At 40.6% G+C, this 22,779-nt stretch overlaps 1 protein-coding gene across 1 annotated transcript; it reads right to left on the minus strand.

Moving 5' to 3' along the window:
• Window positions 1-12,401: 12,401 nt before the first annotated feature.
• LOC115629967 lies at window positions 12,402-19,016 on the minus strand. The gene is made up of 2 exons (XM_030526585.1): window positions 14,578-19,016; window positions 12,402-14,526 (listed from the first exon to the last, which is right to left on the minus strand). Exons 1-2 carry the CDS (start codon window positions 17,898-17,900, stop codon window positions 12,741-12,743), a joined length of 5,109 nt encoding a protein of 1,702 aa, XP_030382445.1. The 5' UTR covers window positions 17,901-19,016; the 3' UTR covers window positions 12,402-12,740.
• Window positions 19,017-22,779: the final 3,763 nt, after the last annotated feature.

Raw genomic sequence — 22,779 nt, forward strand, 5'->3', positions numbered from 1 at the left:
TAAATTTGGCTGACTTAGATAGAGTGCCAGACGTGGTGAAGTGTCTTCGCGAATTCTCAGGAGATCCCTCTCAATTTAACTCATGGAAAAAGGGAGTAGACAGGATATTAGAGAACTATGAGTCCCAACGGGGCACCCCAAAATATTTTGGCATCTTGCATACCATACGCAACAAATTAATTGGCAATGCCGACATAGCCTTGGAATCATACAATGTTCCATTAAATTGGGGTGCCATCTCGAAGTGCTTAACACTGCACTATGCAGACAAACGTGACTTGAGTACGTTAGAATATCAGATGACAACGATAGTTAAGACCAACAACCAAACAGTGGAGGAATTCATTCAAGGGGTCTACAAACATCTGTCTCTGATTTTAAATAAAATTGGTTGCATGGAATTGCCACGGGAATCAGAACAATTAATGACTAAAATTTATCGAGATAAAGCTTTAGATACATTTGTTCGGGGTCTTAGAGGCGACCTCCCACGTCTGCTGGGCATGAAGGAACCAGCTGACCTGCCACAAGCCCTGCACTTGTGCCTGAAAATTGAGAATCAGACCTTCAGGTCTAACCACGCAGCCAGTAGGGCACAGCCCATCGGTTTCCTACCATTAGAACAGAAACCAATTCCACTGCCCAGACAAACAATTACACCAAGTAACCCACCAGCCAACCCACTTTCGTCAAGAACCACAATGGGGGCAACAACTCCATAGAAAATTATCCAAACCTCCAACAACGTGACAGACATATATACCAACAACAACAAATTGCACCACCTCGCCCTTCGGCACCAAAACCGCTGCCACGCCCAGAACCTATGGACGTGGATCCCAGCATCCGAACTAGACAAATCAACTACATGAACCGACCAAATTTCGAGACTGGTAAGCGACCTTCAAGTAATATGCTGCCAGCAGACAAAAGACAAAGAAATTTCAATAGCGAAAGCAACGAAAACGAAACGAACGGCACAGACAACACAGTGACAGACTACGAACAAACAATCAACAATTACGAAGCGATCGACGAACCTGGGGAAACATTAGAAGAATACCAGGAACGATTCAATTACGACTACAGTACTGATACACCACAAGCTGAATATGCCGACGTACATTTTCCAACGAGCTTTGGACGACTTCCTACGCGAGCACATAGGTAGAATTTTCTACATTTATATAGATGACATCGTAATCTTCAGTAAAGACGAAAAATCCCATTTTATGAATATCAGAACAATATTTGAAACTTTACAAAGGGCCAATATAAAATGCCAATTGGACAAATGCGAGTTTCTCAAATCCAAGGTAGAATTTTTAGGCTTCGTCATTTCCGACAAAGGAGTGGAGACCAACCCAGAACAATTTTGGCAATAGCCAAATACCCATGTCCGAAAACAGTCCGAGAACTGAAAGCCTTTCTAGGTCTCTCAGGTTACTAAAGAAGATTCATCAGAGATTACGCAAAGCTGGCCAAGCCCCTAACTTCTATGCTGAGAGGTATGGATGGACACGTTAGCAAAAAAACTTCTCAGAAAAAGGCAGTCAATTTCAACCAAGAGGCAACAGAGGCATTTCGCAAAATAATAAATTCTCTTATATCCAGCGAAGTAGTCTTGAAGTACCCCGACTTTTGTAAAGAATTTCATCTCACCACAGATGCTTCCAATTTCGCAATAGGCGCTGTTTTATCCCAGAATAATCAGCCAATATCCTTTATTTCTAGAACACTCTCAAAGGCAGAGAAAGAAATGTTAGCCATAGTTTGGGCCCTTAAAGCCCTGCGAAATTATCTATATGGCAGAGCCAAAGTAAAAATCTTCACTGACCATCAGCCTCTTACCCATTCACTAAGTAGTTGGAATGGTAATCCCAGAGTTAAAAGATGGAAGGCACTTTTAGAAGAGTACGACTACGAATTACTCTACAAACCCGGAAGAGATAATGTCGTGGCAGATGCTCTGTCTCGCATAACGAACCCCATTGAATTAAACTCAGTTACCACCCAGCATAGCATAGACGAGAGTTCTAGCCATAACCTAATTCGTTTTCAGAAATCAAATATTTCTTCATAAAGCAGATTCTTCCGAGTACATATTTAGCATACCCTTTCCGACATTTCACAGGCATGACATTTACCGCCAGACATATGACACTGGCGAACTAAAGACGCTTTTAAAACAAGTAAAAAAGCTAAAGTCGGGTGTCCCGACTTTGAAATACTCTGTACATATGTTTACAATAATTATAGAAAATAAAAAAAATAAAACAATAAAAAATTGGATCGATTTTACCTCTCTCGGTATTCGAACTCACGTAAAGGGTGTATAATTGCACATTTACATAGCAATTGCGTCTGTGTGAGTGTATGTATGCCTATGCCCATCAATTCGTGTCTGTGTAAGCATTTTCGCAGTCAACCAAACAGCAACATCAACAACAGCCGCGGGCAGCGCTTGAGCAGCGATGCAGCAGCAAATATATTTATGGCTATAACTTCTTGGTAAATCGGTTTATCATAGTGAAACTTGGCATACGGACACATAATTACTAACTGGGGGTATTTCCAAAATTTTAGTTCGAAATTCCAAGAATTACGGGAGTTAGAGAAAATCGAATTTGCGGGAGAGAGGGGGGAGGGAGGGAAATTCCAAAATATGCATTTTCTGCGTATTCACACAAGGCATCTTGGACTAAAATTTGGTGTTCCTAGGTCTTATAGGCTCCGAGATATAGGCGATTATACGAATGGAAAATCGGGAAAACCCCCATAGGGGGGAAGTGGGGGGGGGGGGAAAATCAAAAAAATAAAACAAACTCGTATAGAATACACACATAACGCATCTTTGTGCAAAATTTGGTGTCTCTATCTCTTATAGTATCTGAGATCCAGGTGTTCATACGGACGGACAGACAGACAGACAGACAGGGCTAGATCGACTCGTCTTGTCACGCTGATCAATAATATATATACTTTGTGGGGTCTGCCACGCCTCCTTCTGCCTGTTACATTTTTCAGCTCCCGCAAACCTAATATACTTCTGTATATTTCATGTACAGAGTATAAATACGATAGGCATCCAACAAATCCAAAATTAAAAGAAACTCCGATTCCAGAATACCCCGGCCACATTGTCCATATAGATATCTACTCGACAGAGGGGAAATTGGTTTTGACTGCCATTGATAAGTTTTCAAAGCTGGCACAGGGAAGGATTATAAAGTCAAAATTTAAGACCTAAAAACCCCACTAAGAGATTTAATTTTTTATTTTGGCGTCCATAAATACCTTGTCATGGACAATGAAAAATCACTGAATTCCGCTTCAATCAAGTTTATGCTCGTTGATCAGCTTAAAATCGAAATTTTTACAGTCCCACCTTATAAGAGCACAGTTAATGGACAGATTGAGAGATTCCACTCTACACTGTCAGAAATAAGTGTTTTTTGGAAGAATAGTAACTACTGACCCAGAACTATACGAAAAGACCAGACTGGACGAAATAGACCGACTTAAACAAAAACAGAGCACTGACCTAGCATACCACATACCTAAAGACATACCAACCCGGTGACGAAATATTCGTTAAAGACAACACTAGGTTAGGGTCGAAATTATCACTAAGATTCAGGAAAGAGATTGTACACGAAAATAACGACACAACAATCACCACAAAAACAGGCAAGATAGTACACAAGAGTAACATCAAAAACACTTAATTACAGGTGGTTTCATGGACAACAACTGGAAAACAACACGAGGAACCTGGCCGGATCTTACCTTATTAACTTCTGGAATGAATCCCTCACAATTGACAACAGAGTGTTCACCAACCTAGAAACCACAGTACTAACAAGTAAAAAAGCTAAAGTCGGGTGTCCCGACTTTGAAATACTCTGTACATATGTTTACAATAATTATAGAAAATAAAAAAATTAAGAAAATAAAAAAAAAAATTTGATCGATTTTACCTCTCTCGGTATTCGAACTCACGTATAATTGCACATTTACATAGCAATTGCGTCTGTGTGAGTGTATGTATGCCTATGCGCATCAATTCGTGTCTGTGTAAGCAATTTCGCAGTCAACCAAACAGCAACATCAACAACAGCCGCGGGCAGCGCTTGAGCAGCGCTGCAGCAGCGCTGCATCAGCAAATATATTTATGGCTATAACTTCTTGTTAAATCGGTCTATCATAATGAAATTTGGCATACGGACACATTATAACTAACTGGGGGTATTTGCAATATTTTAGTTCGAAATTCCAAGAATTACGGGAGTTACGATTTGCGTGGTAGAGAAGGGAGGGAGGGGAATTCCAAAATATACATTTTCTGCGTATTCACATAAGGCATCTGGGACTAAAATTTGGTGTTCCTAGGTCTTATGGTCTCCGAGATATAGGCGATTATACGAATGGAAAATCGGGAAAACCCCCATAGGGTGGAAGTGTGGGGGGGGGGAAATCAAAAAAATAAAACAAACTCGTATAGAATACACACATAACGCATCTTTGTGCAAAATTTGGTGTCTCTATCTCTTATAGTCTCTGAGATCTAGGTGTTCATACGGACGGACAGACGGACAGACAGACAGACAGGGCTAGATCGACTCGTCTCGTCATGCTGATCAAGAATATATATACTTTGTGGGGTCTGCCACGCCTCCTTCTGCCTGTTACATTTTTCAGCTCCCGCAAACCTAATATACTCTTGTACATTTCATGTACAGAGTATAAAAACGGGCTCCTCAGTAATCCAAATCACCCCAGAGGAGACCAAGCGACTTAGAATATTGTCTCTGGAAGCTCTAGAAGCTTTACACATCGACAACATCGAGCAGCTGAATAAACTACGCATAGCAGCTCACAGCTCATGGGTCTTCACTGTCATCTGCATTGTGGTAATACTCATCAGTATATTCTACCTCAACAAGAAGAAACAGCAAAAGATAATACTGCAAATGGCTCCTCAACCTCAACTCAAAGCGATACAAGATCTACAGCCACAAAGAACTGACCATCTACATTTTAACAATATACCATTCTTTTGATGCTATTTGGAGAAGACGAAAACCGCTTGAGGACAAGCGTCAATTAAAGGGGGAGGAGTTAACAATAACAACATTAAAAGTACTCTGGTCAACGCTCCGATTCGGTTGCACCAGCTTGCACTGGCACGATACACAAAATCGCAGAATCAGCGTCTCGTCGGCTTCTGCCACATGCCAAGCCAGCGCAGTTGCAACATAAAATTCACTCTAAGTCATAATATGCTGACATGGCCAAGTTTCGTCAACGTGAGGTTCGCTGCATCGCCGACCGACGGGAAGCGCCGCTGCCAGCGTCACTGAAAGCGTCCACAGCTAGCGTAGGGCTAAACTTAAGTTTGTAAATTCAGTCTTAAAATTATATCAAAACGAAAAGGTCTTAATTGGCCAATAAATAAATATAATTTTTTCAATAAATAAACGTTGTGAAAATTAACTTATATGAATAATTATGCGTCTGCTGCGGAAGACTCCGCTGCCTGCGCCTGCTGCTTTACTAAACAACAAGATATTGAGAAAAATTAACCTTGACTGAAAGTGTTAGATAAATTAGAAGTCGCAATGAATAATAAAAAAAAATAAGCATAAATGAATATCCAAGTGCTTAAAAGAACATGTTCTAAATGAAAACCAAGAAGATGTTCAAAGAGATTTTGAGCTAACTAGAAGGAAGGTAGCAATAATTCAGAAAATAACACAGGAATATAATAAAAGCTATGTTGATTCGAAAAGGCAGAAACCTAGAGTTTTTTAAAAAGGCGATTACGTAATGGTTAGAAATTTTAACTCATAACCATGTGTTTCTCACAAACTAGTACCAAAATTCAAAGGGCCGTACGAAATTTCCAAAGGTTAGGAAAATGATCGATATGTTGTTCAACCGTACAATGGATAAACAACAATTTAAACAAAAAAAACCGATTTCAAACTATTAACAGGCACTAAAAAGTAAAAAATAATTGCGTATTCTTCTACAACTTAATATTCAATATATAATGTAGATACAATTATTGATATTTTTGGAGTCGGTGTCAGCGGTCGCGCGCCGCGCCAGTCAAGAGAAAGAGGCACTTTATTACGAACCATTTCAGATTATTTTCTCTTTCTATATCTACTACGTCATTCTTACGGTGATTCCTTGTTTTTTATGTTGACTATATTTTCGTATCAGCATTTCCTTGATTACCCGTATGTCTCAGCATAGTGTCGTATTAAAATTCGTTTGATTCGTTTAACTTGGTACCGGTTTATTTGTTGTTTCAAGGTAGCAGATATTTTCACAGTAGTTATACGTGTATTGTCGTATAAAAGTTAATTTGAAATTGGGTTTAATTAGGTATTGGTAATCTGTCACAGTATATTGTCGTTCATATAAAAGTTAATTTGTAAAAAAAAGTATTTCTTAAAGTATTCTCATATTATTACTGGTAGATTGATTTATTGATATATTGTAGTGTTTCCTTGGCTGACACCGACTCCAAAAATAACAATAATTGTGTAGGAATGGGTGATAGTAGGAACACCCCTAATCACTAACAATAATTAAGTAGTGACCGAATAGCGAAGTAGTAATAAGTAATCGATAATCGATAATAACGAATGACAGGGAAGTAAGAGGTTAATTGATATTGACCAGCCAAAGTAGGAGGACGCTGATTGAAATTTGAATTAAACGGATTTTGTAAAAGATTGTTATTTGCAATAAACATAAGTAACATCGTTAATTTAAATAAACGGAATTAATCCAACAACATCAGAAGTGGGATTACACGCCAAATACACCGATTTTTTTTTTTCATCCTGAACAAATATAAATTTTTACACTTACAATTGGCTGATGCAATAGCAGCAAGAACTTTACAATGGACAAAGAAAAAATAATTGAGTGGTCGTCTAACAACAACATAAATTTTCCTCATGGTGCGAGCTTACGACAATTGCAGAGGTTTGCTATTGACAACAATTGCCCAAATGTTTGTGAAATTGCAGAGAATGAAAACTCTAATACATTGATAGAAGAGACGCGCAAATTGGTTGTGTCGTCAGAATTGGCCGCGGGAGTCTCAAAGATGGCGGCTGTTGGAGCACCCTACTTAGCTTCTAAGCCTTTTCTTTGCGCTCTCTATCGCGCCCTTTACTGCGCTCTCTACTGCGCTCTCTTTGTGCATTACTTTTCTTATGCCGGCCCGCTGACTTGTAGCGGCAGCAGGCAAAGCACTTGTTAAATACTTCTCGCACGTTCAACATCGTTTTTACAATTACCAAGCCATTAAAAGCCATTTTAATAATCAAAGAACACCGCGTCTCATTTAATAAATAGTTAAATATTGTTTGTTGCAATCGCTAAAAAGCTAGCGATTTTTCATTTTCGCCCGAGCAGGGACATCGGTTTTCAGAAGATTATTTCCTTGTTTGTTTGCGGTCTTTGTGGCTTGGTTTTTGTGCGCGGTCGTGTGATTACCTCGTTTGATTTGGATCTGGATACCATATACATACATTCGTTTGGACTGTGGAGCTGCTGTCTGCCCTACTTGTGGTACTGTCGTTTCGCTTGGCTAATGGGTGATCGTCGCTCGGAATCCAGGGAAGTTTCGGTGGACTCTTTTGAGAGCTTGCAGGTATTCTGTGCCAACAATTGAGCATAAAGCATTAACAAGTTTAATTGCTGCAATTCGTGCAAGTGTAAAGTGGAGAAAAATCTATTTACATACATACATACGTATGTACATATAGTACGTGTGTGCTTATACCGACTAAATTTTTGGCACTTGATTTATTTTGTGCAACAACATTACATATACAAATTATATTATATACATACATATACACACATACACCACACCTTGCATAAATTAACATAATTATACACCCTCATAAACATAACTACTAACAAAACCTCGAGGCAAAACAAACCACAACAATTAAAAAAGGGCTACTAAGCTGATTTTTAACATAAACAAATATTTTAAAGGTTTTTTGTTTCTATTGTGTTGGTTTTTTGGTGAAGATTTGTTGCATCAGCTGCACACATACAACCATAGCTTTGTTGTTGCTTGCGCCGCTAGCGCAAGCCTTTTTTCGGCTACACTTGTCGCTGGGCCAACGAACTTCCCCCCGCTACCCGTTCGGATTAGCGTTGCCTACAAGCGTGCTTGCGGTAATCGACGCCTATTTTCTGAGTACAGCTGAGACTGCTTGCAGATTTCGTTGTTGTTTGTGCGGTCGCTTGGACTGCTACTTTGCTTGCGTGCATACTGTATTGAGTGCGTGTGTACGTAATCTGTGTGCATCTCAGTTGGTCTCTTGCTGTTAGCGCGTTGTTATTTGCGAGGGCTGTTAGGAAAGTTCGGTTTTCAGTTTTGTTTGATTTGCAACTTGTTTAGAGTTTATTTGGTTATACTCTACCATGTCGGAATCTGAGAAGCACCAAGTAGTAGCTAAATCTAGTTCTAAACTAGTACAATGCTTGCAGAAATTTGATAAGGTTAGCGCTGATATTGCTCGTATGAGAACAGCATTTCAGTTAAAGACAATTTCGTTTGAGCAAACAGAACTCGAGTGTCGTCTCGAGCTGTTAGAAGATTACATAAAGAAAGCTATGGGGCTTCAGGCAGATTTGGATAGTCTCAATCCAAGTAACGATAGTAGAGGGCCACTTGAGGATGTGTGCATTTCAACTAAGGCGTTGTATGTGAAGGCAACGAAACAAAAAGTTGAATGTCAGACTTCTCATGACTGTTCTATGATGGCCAGTCAACGGTCCCAGTTACCCAAAATGCGGCTGCCTACATTCAGTGGAAAGCATGCCGAATTTAAGAATTTTATGTGCTTATTTGAAAGCCTAGTTCATGACGATCCTTCGTTGATCAACGTCGAGAAGTTTAATCATTTGGTGTCGTGCTTGTCAGGTGAGGCTCTAGGAGTTGTGAAACCGTTTCAGTTAACGGACTGCAATTACTCGAAAGCCATTACTAGTCTCAAGTCTGTGTACGACAACAAATGATTGATATTTTTCGACACTATCTCGCAATTGTTTGACATCCCAAGTATGACCAAACCTAATGCGTCTACTTTGCGGTCCATCATTGACACTGTTTCTGCCATTTATGCGTCTTTAACTTCGTTGGGAAGTGAAAAGGACATTTCGAACGCAATGATCATACATATGGTTATGGCCAAAGTTGATCATGCAACCAAATCTCGTTTTGAGGAACAGCTCGATTATGACAAGTTGCCTTCTTGGGATGACTGCGCTAAGCAGTTAAACAGGCGTTACCAATATTTAGCGGCTGAAGAGACAACTCGGGTTCCAAATAAACCGCGAGTAGAACCTGCAAGAAATAGTAAAGCTTCGTTTTCTTGCACAAAGGGTCCTTCAAAGCCTTCAAAACCGGTTTCGAAGTGCAAATATTTATTCTTGCCCTTCCTTCGGTTCTATATCTGTTATGCAGCGATTTGAGTTTGCTAAGACTCAAAAAATGTGCCTCAATTGTTTGAATGTGGGTCATATAGTTTCCAGCTGCGAGGCTTCCAAGTGTCGGGTGTGTTCAAAACCACACCATTCGTTGTTGCACAGATACTCTGTAGCTGTGCCAAATTCACCCGCTCCACACGCAGTCGCACCTCCAGAAGCGTACTTAGGTCACGTTTTAAGTGCCGATCAAGTAATTCTTGCCGTAAAGTCGTAAAAATTAATGATAGATTCGGCCATTACCATCCTGCTCGTGTGTTACTTGATGGCGGCTCACAGTTGAACCTCATGACTGAGAACCTTGCGAAGCGCCTTCGATTAAAGCGTAAAGACACAGCTGTGAGTATTGTAATGGCAGGTGGAACCACTACTGGTAGTAGGCACAAGGTGTGCGCTGATATTCAATCTCGATTGAATTCTCACAGCTTTGGCACTGATTTTTGGGTTCTTAAATCCATATCTACTTGTCAGCCTGGTAACTTTGTACCCACATCGAATTGGAAAATACCCGCAAACCTTGAGTTGGCTGACCCAGAATTCTATAAGCCAGCCAAGGTTGATATTCTCCTAGGCGCTGAACATTTTTACAAGTTATTATGCGTTGGGCAAATCGAGCCCAATTCTTGTCTTCCATTGTTGCAGAAGACATTGCTGGGATGGGTTGTTGCTGGAAGATATACAGGGCAAATACCTCCTCAACAATTCAGCGTTAACGTTGTCGCTCAAGTTAATGATTGTTCTCTCGACACCTTAGTTCAACGCTTTTGGGAACTCGATCGGAGCCCAAATGAGTCGAAGGCTGTGCGCCAGACAGCTGAACAAAAGGCCTGTGAAGCTCACTTCACCAAATCAGTACAGCGCCTGTCTACAGGACGTTTTCAAGTCGAACTTCCGTTCAAATCCGATCCCACTGTACTAGGGCTTTCCTTTCAAACTGCTGAAAGACGATTTCTGCAACTTGAGCGCAAACTCGCAAGAGACAAAACTCTCCATGACATGTACCATGACTTTATGAGAGAGTATCGTGATCTTGGGCATATGTCTGCTCTTGAATCTCCTCCTCCAGGACAGCACTACTACATTCCTCATCAGTGTGTCCTGAGACCTGAAAGCGCCACAGCCAAATTGCGTGTGGTGTTTGACGCTTCTAGTAAAACGTCAACGGCCCTATCATTAAATGACACTTTAATGGTTGGGCCGACTATTCAGAGGGAGCTTTATTCAACATTTGTAATTTTTCGGTTGAATAAATACGCAATTACTGCCGACATCTCCAAGATGTACAGGCAAATAAACGTGTCTGAAAAAGACAAAAAGTACCAGCTCATTCTCTGGCGAGAAAGCGCCTCTCATGAGCTGCAGTCCTTTAAGTTGAACACTGTAATATACGGGACTGCATCAGCGCCATTTTTTGCTGTGCGCTCGTTTTTTGAATTGGCAAATATTTATGCTCGATGTCACCATGTCGCGTTAAATGTCATTAAAAATTGTTTTTATGTTGACGACATGCTGGCTCCTCATAATGATGTATTTCGTTATCATCTGCATGAGGATAGCTTTACTTCGTTGAAGCCGACAAAGCGGAATGTATTATCTCGTTTGTCTGAGTAACTTGGACCTTTGTGCCCCATCGTCACAGCGGCCAAAACTCTGTGGCAAGAGCTGTGGCGATTTAAGAGGTTAGTTGGGCTGCTAAAGCAACAGATTTGGGTGATAAATACTCGTAGGTTTTGCTCAGCAGTTTTACATAACTGCCTTCGATGCAAGCCCAAGTTAGTTGAGCAAATAATGAGAAATTTGCCAGGTGATCGCCTTCGAGAAGGTCGACCTTTCAGGGTTTGTGGACTCGAACTTTGCGGCCCATTCCATGGTAGCTATCGCATACGCGGAAGACCGCCCGTTACAAATTACGTAGCGGTATTCGTTTGTTTTGCCTCGAAGGCCGTTCACCTCGAACTGGTAGCTAATTTATCCACTGATACTGTCCTTAACGTCTTTACAAGGTTCATCGGGAAGCGCGGCCTGCCGGAAAGGGTCTTCAGCGACAACGTGACGAACTTCGCGGGAACAAGCGGCTTGCTGAGGGACATGCCGTCGGCTTTCGAGCGGAGTAAGGACGCCCTGACGGACTATGCGGCAGAGCGACGAATCGATTGGTGGTTCATTCTTCCCCGACCTCCTCACATAGGAGGATTGTTGGAGGCAGCGGTGCTGCTAGGCGACCAGTCCACGATGTTGGCGGTGCTCCGTGTAGATTTGAAAGACCGGGAGTCCTTCAAAGGGGCCGGAATGTTGGAGCACCCTACTTAGCTTCTAAGCCTTTTCTTTGCGCTCTCTATCGCGCCCTTTACTGCGCTCTCTACTGCGCTCTCTTTGTGCATTACTTTTCTTATGCCGGCCCGCTGACTTGTAGCGGCAGCAGGCAAAGCACTTGTTAAATACTTCTCGCACGTTCAACATCGTTTTTACAATTACCAAGCCATTAAAAGCCATTTTAATAATCAAAGAACACCGCGTCTCATTTAATAAATAGTTAAGTATTGTTTGTTGCAATCGCTAAAAAGCTAGCGATTTTTCAGCGGCCATGAAAGAAGAAGAAGAGTTGATTGACCCGCAATTCGTGTAGCTCATAAGAAACAAATGCTGGCTGAACTTATGTCCAGCAACGAGAACTCCGCAGGTGACTTTGATATCGTCAAGGATTCTATTGTCCCATTCCCAGACGCCAATAATTATGATGCGCGCAAGTGGGTTTTAAATTTCGAACGCACTTGCAATGATATTAATAACAATGACGCATTTAAGGAGTGATTCCGCAACTTCTGAGTCAGGTGCGGATCGAAAAATCTCGCAATAAAAAACCGAATGGCTGCTGACTCGACTAAGTCGGAAAACGAATTTTATTATAATAATGTGCTTAGCCTAGGGGTGGGCGTGTGTCTTTTTTATGCACACAATCGATACCTCAAATTCATTCGATATCTGCTACATTTCAATTACATTTTGTGGGTTCCTTATCATTCAGCTATTTACATAAACCACGAAATATCGGTTGAGTAATTCAATTCTGTTTACAATACTACTAATTATAACAAGGTATTTACATAAATATTCTCCCGGCCATGAGGAATTAATGTAACTTTAACTTATATCAGCTTTCGGCGTCAACATACTCCCGGCCTTGGAAGCTCCTTCCAACAATCATCTCGTCAGTCTGATATCGGTAGTGGGCAAAGCTTGTGTATATTCCGCTTAAACAATCCCGCCTTTGTTTTCACCGTGACGACCCGAACAGCTCCGTCAGCGCCAGGATGAACTTCTTGGATTCGACCCAGTACCCATTGTCCTGGGGGAGTATTGTCTTCTCCAATAAGAACCAAGGTCCCGCGTTGTAGATTGTTGCACGTCGATGCCCATTTTCTCCTTTCTTGCAATAAAGTTAAATACTCCAGCGACCAGCGTCGCCAGAATGAGTGATGCACCGCTACGATTCTCTTCCATCGATTCGTTACTGATAATTTCAGAATATCCTCATCGCACGCTTCGGTCATAGCGTTTAACGGACGTCCGATTAAGAAATGACCTGGCGTTAAGGCTTCCAAGTCATTTGGGTCTGAAGACAATGGACAGAGTGGCCGCGAATTCATAACGGCTTCAGCTTGTGCAATGGCCGTGGCGAGTTCCTCATAGTCTAGCGCCGTTCCATTAAAGCACCGCACCAACAGCTGCTTAGCCACCTTCACAGCGCTTTCCCAAAGCCCTCCAAAATGGGGCGAGCGAGGGGGTATAAAATGAAATTGAACCCCGAGGCTGCTGCATTGGTTTTCGATTCGACGTTTGCCAGTTTCGTTCCACATACGATCAGTCAGCTCTTTTACTTCACGAGCTGCGCCAACAAAATTTGTGGCGTTGTCGCAAAATAGCTCTGCGCTGAGTCCACGGCGCGCAAAAAAACGTTTGAGGGCGGCAATAAATGCATTTGTGCTAAGGTCCGACACGAGCTCCAGATGGCAAGCCTTTGTCAGGAAGCATACAAAGACACACATATACATCTTGGTTGGACGTCGTCCTCTCTGGTGGAAATGCATCCAAAACGGGCCGGCGAAATCCAATCCTGCTCGTTGAAACGGATTCACACCCGTTTGTACTCTGCTCGCTGGCAGCGAGCCCATAATCTGGTTTGCCGCTACTGGGCGCTGGCGAAAGCATGCCAAGCAACTCCGCACTGTCTTGCGAGCTAGCTTTCGAGCATTAATGACCCAGTACCTTTGTCGCACAAAAGCGCATAATGCATGCGCTCCGGCATGCATATTAGTTCGATGTGTGTACTCAAATAAAGCGGTTATAACAATATGATTATTCGGCAATAAAATTGGGTGCTTTGTGTCAAATGGTACATTAGCTTGAGACAACCTGCCACCTACCCGAATAATTTCTATCCCGTCAATTACGTCTAGGAACGGATTGAGCGCTTGTATTTTCGCGGATCGAATAAGCTTGCCATCGTGCAATTTTACGATCTCTTCGTGAAAACTCAAACTTTGCAAATTAAATATTATGTAGTTTAATCCACCCTTTACTTCAGAGGCTGTCAGCGGCTTGGATTTAGCTAATTCAATTTTTGATATGACCCGACGCCAGCGACAAATATAGCCAAACACGCGAGTCAACTTAACAAAATCTCTTGCATATTTACATTTGCTAACGATATCCTCCACAAGCCTTTGGGGACTGGCTACTAATGTGAATTTAGAATTACGTTGCTCGGGAAGTGAATCAGAGCGATTCCAATGCACCGCGGGCCACTGCTCTTCTGGCTGCTGCAAGAATTTAGGACCTTTCCACCACAGCGACGAGTTTCTCAATTCGCTCGTATGCAGACCACGAGACACTATGTCTGCTGGGTTAAGTTTCGATTCTATCTTAAACCATTCATCTATACTAGATAATTCGTGGATTAAAGCGACCCTATTTGCAACAAAGGTGGTCCATCGGCTAGAATGAGAGGCAATCCAATTAAGCACGATGGTAGAGTCTGTGAAATACCTGACGCTAGAAACATATCTAGGAACACACTTCTTAACCTTGGCCATCAGCTGGACCAAAAGTCTGGCGCCCTCAAGTTCTAAACGAGGTAGCGATGTGACACGAACTGGTGCTACCTTGGATTTTGCCGCCACCAAATTGACAGATATGGTTCCTAGCTTGTCTATAACCCGAGCGTATATGGCTGCCCCAAAGGCACGGCAGGACGCATCCGAAAATCCATAAAACTCAACCGTGTCTATTTCCCCTGAATTTGGGATGACAGCTCGAGGCAACGAACATTCGTGTATGAGTTTTAACTCGCTACGATATTTTTTCCACTGTATGGCATGACTGGGTGGCAAATCCTCGTCCCAACCCTGCTTCAATAGCCATAACTCTTGCATGAAAACTTTACCTAATATAATAATGGGGCTCAAAAACCCAAGCGGGTCAAATAATTGCGCTAGCTCCGATAATACTACGCGCTTAGTGACCACGTCCGAGCACTGCGCACCGTAAGCGAATTGGAACTTGTCACTAGTCGACGCCCAACGTATCCCAAGCGTTTTTGCAGCGTCGGTAACTTTAAGTTCCAACGGCTCGGTGCTCTCATCATGAGAGGCAAATTTGAAATTAGAGCGCCATTTATGAAGTTCAAATCGCCCTAACTTTAACAACTCTGTCACTTGCTGTTTTAACTCTTTTAGCTCATTAATGGAGTCAGCTCCGCAGAGCATATCGTCCATGTAAAAGTTGCGCTTCACTGCTTCACTAGCTAAAGGATATTGATGACCAGCCTGCTCAGCTAAATAATATAAGCAGCGAACTGCCAGGAATGGTGCTGAATTTGTACCGTATGTTACAGTTTTCAGCCGCAGTGTCTTTACAGCTTCAGTACGCTCTTGTCGCCACAAAATACACTGATAATTACAGTCACCAGATTCTACTAAGATTTGTCTATACATCTTTGAGATGTCAGCTGTAAGCGCATACTTGTAGAACCGGAAACGAGTGAGTATATCGAATAAGTCCGGCTGCAAGGTAGGGCCTACTAACATGATATCGTTCAATGAGAGCCCATTGCTCGTCTTGCATGAAGCATCAAATACGACTCTTAATTTAGTCGTTGAGCTTTCTGGTCGAATTACTGGGTGGTGAGGCATCACGTATCTAACATTCTGTACCTGTTCAGACCCTACCTCCTCTAAATGATCCAGCATCCGATATTCTTCTATGAATTCTGTGTAACTCCTTTTGAGTTCTGGATTACGAATGAGTTTTCTTTCAAGGTTCAAAAACCTGGTGAGAGCAATACTATAAGACTCTCCTAATTCCTCTTTGGGTACTTTAAAGGGCAGACGTACCACGAACCTATTAGCAGCTGTCCTTCTCACAGATGAGACAAACTGCGTTTCGCACGTCTGCTCAGCCTCTGTATACCTGTTTTCTGGCTGTGAAATCTCTTCACACTGCCAAAATCTTTGCACCAACTTGTGCAGTTTTCTTGTATCCTCTTGGTCGGAACTTGGTACTCGACTAACAATTAATGCATTCCTTTCACTTGTTATACATTCACCTACAACAATCCAACCTAAAAGAGATTTTTGAAGTAATGGCTTATTGATGCCCATTTTAATTTGGCCTGCTACGATAAGCTTAAAGAACAAATTAACTCCGAGCAGCATAGATATTTCATTAGCTGAATCGAAGAAGGGATCTGCCAGCTTTACTTTTGATGGCACGAAAAAGCCTTCTGCTGACGCGCTTGTTGCCGGATTGTATCGCGTTATTTCCTGCAATACACTGAACTTGTCTGTAGCTACGAAATTTGTTGCCCTGGACTTGATGGTAGTCTGAACTTCACCTAAAATTCTCGACTTGGCATTTCCTATTCCATTTAGCGAGTATTGAACATCCTTTATATTGAGTTTCAACTGTGATGCCAAACTGGTGGTTATGAAATTCAACTGACTACCTGAATCTAGTACGCATCTGCATTGCGAATATTTACCGTTCGAATTCTGCACAAGAACTACCGCCGTTGCCAAAAAGCTTGTTGTCCGACTTGGCAGTATCGCACTATGCAGTGAGCTAGGATTAGCTTGCCTACTGACAGGACAATTGCTTGAACCTTCCACTTCCATTGCTGATCTATGAAGCAACTCATGATGTGGCTTGTTACAAGCCGAACAACGCTGCGCGCTGCAATCCTTTGTTTGATGACGCTTACTAAAACAGACAAGACATATTCCAAATTTTTTAACTTCGTAATATCTTTGCAACGGTGACAATGACTTAAACTTTGGGCACATCTTCAAGTGATGTGAACTCGAACAACTATAACACAAGTTAGTTGCAGTATTTCCCAATGCAGCAGTTAGACTGGCCCTTTTGCTGTCACCCTTAGCATTTGATTTGGCAATGACTGCCTTTCTGACTTCTCGCCCGGCTAGATTAATTCCTCTATTGCATAAGAATTGTGCTAGCAGCTGCCAAGAAGGTAGCTTGGCGCAATCATATTCGCTCTCCCACTTCTCTAGTGTTTCATCGTCCAACTTGCTACGAACCAAATGGAACACGAGGGCCTCAAGAATTTCCCCTTCATTGCCTAGAGATCGAAGGGCTACAAGTTGCGAATTCACTGCATCTACCAAACTGCCAAGTGACTCTGCGTCTGCATTCTTAAGTCGACGAATATTGAATAGCTCACTCACATGCGATTGTACGATAATAGCTTTATTTTCAAAACGATCCCTAAGTAACTGTAAGGCCTTCCTATAGTTGACTGCAGATAATTCCAAGCACTCTATAGTTCTCAATGGGACAGCGCTTAGACATGACTTCAAATGAATAAACTTTGACAGCTCATCAATGTCATGGTCTGCCTCAATCAAGGTAGTGAATGCGTTGTACCAACTAGTCCACTCTGTATATTTGCCAGAGAATTCTGGCAGCTTCAACATTGGCAATTTACCTACTCGGGAAACTGCAGCACCATTTAGCAATGTTGAATTGGCCGATGGATCTGTTCCGATTACTGAATGACGCCCCCTTTGTGTCAAGTAGCTTAAAATCTTCGCCTTTATATCACAATACATATCTTCTATAACTTGACGTGTTTCGTATTGGCTGGCATCTTCAATTTTTGTCTCAACTTGGCTCTGGATGTCACATAATTGCGTGAAAATTGATTCAACTAAGCTCAAGCGCGCCTCTAGCTCTGCTGCAGTCATTGACTGGCAATTGTTTATAACATAATCTTTATTACGATTAAGAGAATTCATTAAACTTTCGCGCGAAGAATAAAACTCCATTTCTTTCATGTTTCTTTTTGGAGCCATTTTATTTTTATTCAATTACCCCTCAATAATAATATTAGTTAATATTAATATTATTATAATCTTAACCAGATTAATAGGAGCCACTAGAAATTTTGACTTTTTTATACAAACAAACAACGAATTAGTCCCACTGTACCAACTGTACGAGCCTACAGACGAATATATGACCAAATTTAATGTTCGTGTAGGTATGTATTTATGTGCGTTTAATTATACCGCAACAACTCCTATCTACGCCAACAACAACAACAATGTTTGAGAGCAGCAACAGCTTCAGCTATTCTAACTGTTTCTCAAGAAGAACAGCAAGAATTTCGTTGCCTTACTTTTGATGCTCTCAGTACATGTGCACTCAAAATCAATTCAAGGTTAAACGGTAAGTAGTTGCCGCTTGCATTTACGTATACATACATATATATGTATGTATGTACAGCATATGTATATGAATTAACCTCTTCGCGAATTTTTCACAACACGTGTCTCACCAATGTACCACTGTATGCCGCGTAAATATTTCAATTATATTTTACTTACAATATTTGAATAGTCAACACATCAAACTGAGAATATGTATATGCCGTGCAAAAATACTAGGAGCACCATGCAGAAAACTACTCACAGTCGAATGTTAGAGTTGAAGCTGCACTCCAATGTGCACCAGCATCCAATCTCCAGGCTGATATATGTCCAAATATGTTAGAGCTCCAACAATGAGCTCCAATCGGGTTAGAACTTTGTCCAAGAAGTCCCTGCTCGGGCGCCAAATGATTCCGCAACTTCTGAGTCAGGTGCGGATCGAAAAATCTCGCAATAAAAAACCGAATGGCTGCTGACTCGACTAAGTCGGAAAACGAATTTTATTATAATAATGTGCTTAGCCTAGGGGTGGGCGTGTGTCTTTTTTATGCACACAATCGATACCTCAAATTCATTCGATATCTGCTACATTTCAATTACATTTTGTGGGTTCCTTATCATTCAGCTATTTACATAAACCACGAAATATCGGTTGAGTAATTCAATTCTGTTTACAATACTACTAATTATAACAAGGTATTTACATAAATATTCTCCCGGCCATGAGGAATTAATGTAACTTTAACTTATATCAGCTTTCGGCGTCAACAAGGAGCTTTCCCACAAATATGGAGCTCTACGTAAAAAGAGCAAGAAAGCAACACCGCTTGATGATAACAGAGGTGTGCGTTGCTTTAATTGCTCAAGATATGGACATTACTCATCATCATGCGCTGCACCAAAGCGCGCGAAGGGCTTATGCTTCCGTTGTGGATCTCAGCAACACACGATTAAAGACTGCACAGTGCAGCCAATGAAGACATCGAGACCGGCCGGAGCAGCTGATGACAACTTGCTGAAGAATGATGAAATGGGGGGCACTAATCAATATTATGTTATAAATATATAAATAAGGTAAGGGTACATTTTTACAATTGTAATGCGTCAATGCCCCATACATCTATCCTATCTGCTTTATTTGGTACTGGCAGCGTAATTAGCATAATCCGACGATCGGCAGTGCCTTACACTACATTAAGTGAACTATTGCAGCCTATTAACTTTTGCAGTGTCAATGGATCCAGATGGCAGGCTTTAGGAAAAATTTGCATATTTAGTTGTGTTTTCCTTAAAAGTAAATAGTGAATTATTGAAACATAGTAAACCATTGAAACATAGTGAACCATTGAAATTTAGTGAATTATTGGATTGTAGCGACCAATTATTGCATAGTAAACCATTGAATTGTAGTGACCAAGTATTGAATAGTCAACGAATGAATAGTAGAATCCAGATATTGCACAGTGAACCAGCAAATCGTAGTGGCGACGATTGCATAGTAAACAGCGAACATATGTTGTACAATGCCACATTAACAAATAATGCTCAGACATTAGAGGAACATATTATAGTCCTGGACAATGTATTAAAACTATTGGCAGGATATAGATTAGAAATCAAACCTATGTCAACTATGTTATATTAGTATTGAGTTCTTGGGATATACAGTGTCCAGTAACGGAATTCGACCCAACAGTGAGCATATTGAAACTATTAGGCATTTACCTAGACCAAAGAATTATATTGAAATGCAAAAGTGCTTAGGACTATTTTCTTACTTCAGACGTTTTATTCCAGCATTTTCAAAAATTACCAAACCATTAAAAGAGTTAACAAAGCCAGAAATAAAGTTTGAGCTTAATAATCATTGCATTAAGACTTTTGAATACCTTCGCGAGCGATTGACCTCCGAACCTATTTTAGCATTGTACAATCCCAATCGAGAAACAGAACTTCATTGTGACGCAAGCGCAGAAGGATTTGGTGGTATACTGTTACTATGTCATGAATTTAAATATGAGCCTTTAGAAAATATAAACGAAAATGAAATAAATATAATAAGGACCAAATTGTGTCTGTAATTGATAGTGATGATATTAATTTCCAGCTTCATAAATAACTCAGAATAGAGAAAGTGAAATAATAAAATTAAAAGATAAACTAGAAAGTGGACCAATTCAACAATTCGTTTTAGATGATGGCATCGTATATAGGGAAGGAGAGAATAAATTCCAATTACTATATGTGCCAGAAGAAATGGAAATAAACCTTATTAGAATTGTTCATGAAAAGTTATGCCACTTAGGAACTGAGAAATGTATAAAAGAACTTGGAAAAATTATTGGTTCCCAAATATGAGAACAAGAGTTGATTCCTTTATTCAGAATTGTTTAAAGTGTATTATGTTTACAGTCCCGATTCACGCAAACAATAGAACATTGCACAGTATTCCTAAACGCCCTATCCCTTTCGATACCTTGCACATAGACCATTTTGGACCCCTTCCTTCCATTATATCAAAGAAGAAACATATATTGGTTGTAATAGACGGATTCATTGTTAAATTTGTTAAATTATATTCAGCGAATACAACTAGTACAAAAGAAGTCTGCTCATGTTTAGCAAAATATATTGAAAATTATAGTCGTCCGTATAGAATTATTAGCGATAGAGGTACATGTTTCACTTCCTTAGAATTTGGGAAATTTCTGCTTGATAATAACATAGAGCACATTAAGCTACAGCCTCACCTCAAGCGAACGGTCAGGTTGAACGTGTCAACAGAATATTAAAAGCAATGTTAGCTAAAATAAGTGAGCCAGTTCAACATGCTGATTGGATTTTAATTTAATTTAATTAATTAATTTTAATTGCTTGGTCGACTGTAGCGTTCTATCTTGTTTACTTTTTAGTGCCTGTTAATAGTTTGAAATCGGTTTTTTTTTTGTTTAAATTGTTGTTTATTTTTTGATTTTTAGTGAATGTGAAGTACACTAACTAATGTGTATGAATATGGGTAGACCTAATAAACGTGTTTCTCATATGAGACAGCGCCGCTTAAATGAAGCAGAAGAAGTCATGGAGAAACTCCTCTTTCAATAGAGGAGTCTTGCGAACTTTTCATGTTCTAAAGAATTCGTCGTGGATATATAGTACAAAGACTGAATCGAGAATTTTTCGGTTAATAATAACCATCTTTCCAGAGATGTTCGGGTGTGTAAAGGAGGAAATATTCAAATGGCCATTATATATTATGTAAGTCTCCAGCTCAATGCCAATAAAATAAGGATTGATAAGTTATAGTAGCTTTAGTTGTATATTTATAGTTATCCAGAAAGAAGGGATTTTAAACGTTCCGGTGGCGTAGGAAGAGGTGACAGCACAAGATTCCTGATGCACAACACACTGGCCTTGCTGTCTCTCTCTCGCTCTCTCTGTCGCTTTCACTGGATGTGTCTTTATTCAGTTTTCACGGAGCTCTTGTTCTCAATATATTTTGTCGAAAACGTTCATCACAATGTCTGTCTGTCGTCTGCGACTATCTTCTGTTCTGATTTGTTGAGTTGCGGCTCTTGTTGCAGTTTGTTCTTCTGATTTTTGAGCTTTTAGAACGCTGGGGTCGTGTATTTTTGTTACACGCATTGTTACGGTTAGATTTTAACGACGGCATTATACTGAAATTGAAATTCTATTTCACATGATATCTCATTTAAATTTGACACTCATCTACCGGGTGCCTTCGCATGATATCTAAAACCCATGAACATTTTGTATATTTTAAGAATTATATGGATTTCTTATGGATGCCATTGTCAGAATTGGACTAAATTGCAATGGGACCACATGGAGATCATCAGCTTTTAAATACAAAAGGAATCATCAAAATCGGTTTACACAGTCGAAAGTTCTGAGGTAGCAATGAAAAATACAGTCGAATTGAGAACGTCCTCGTTTGCAGAACCTAACCAAACTCTCATCAAAGTACCCTTGAAGTACATCCTTTACAATAAAAAAAGAATCATAGAAATCGGTTATCGTGATATAAAGTTATTCGTTCATTTGTCTTGCACATACTTAATACAAATTTAAGACTTATGCTGTTTTCTCATGGATGCCATTGTCAGAACTGGACTAAATTTATATGGGCCCATTCTGGAAACACCAGCTTTCAAATGGTATAACCATTAAAAACAGTTCCCCCAGTCGAGTGCACCGAGGTAACAAAAATGTGTTGGATTTGGTGCACTCGGACATTTGTGGCCCGATGAAAAAATGTTCGATTGGTGGATAGCGATATTTTGCTACCTTCATCGATGACAGTTCTCGATATGTGTATGTGTGCTTTATGAAAACACGTGATGAAATTAAAAGTTTAAAGAGTTCGTAACATTTGCAGAAAGGCAAACTGGCAAGAAAATAAAATGCATCAGAAGTGACAATAGCCGTGAATACTTTTTAGTGAGCAACGGTATTAAGAGGCAGCTCACTGTGCCACACACCCCGCAACAGAATGGTGTGGCAG

This window comes from Scaptodrosophila lebanonensis, unplaced genomic scaffold (genome assembly GCF_003285725.1).
Source record: "Scaptodrosophila lebanonensis strain 11010-0011.00,11010-0021.00 unplaced genomic scaffold, SlebRS2 tig00000179-arrow-arrow-pilon, whole genome shotgun sequence".
NCBI lineage: Eukaryota > Metazoa > Arthropoda > Insecta > Diptera > Drosophilidae > Scaptodrosophila > Scaptodrosophila lebanonensis.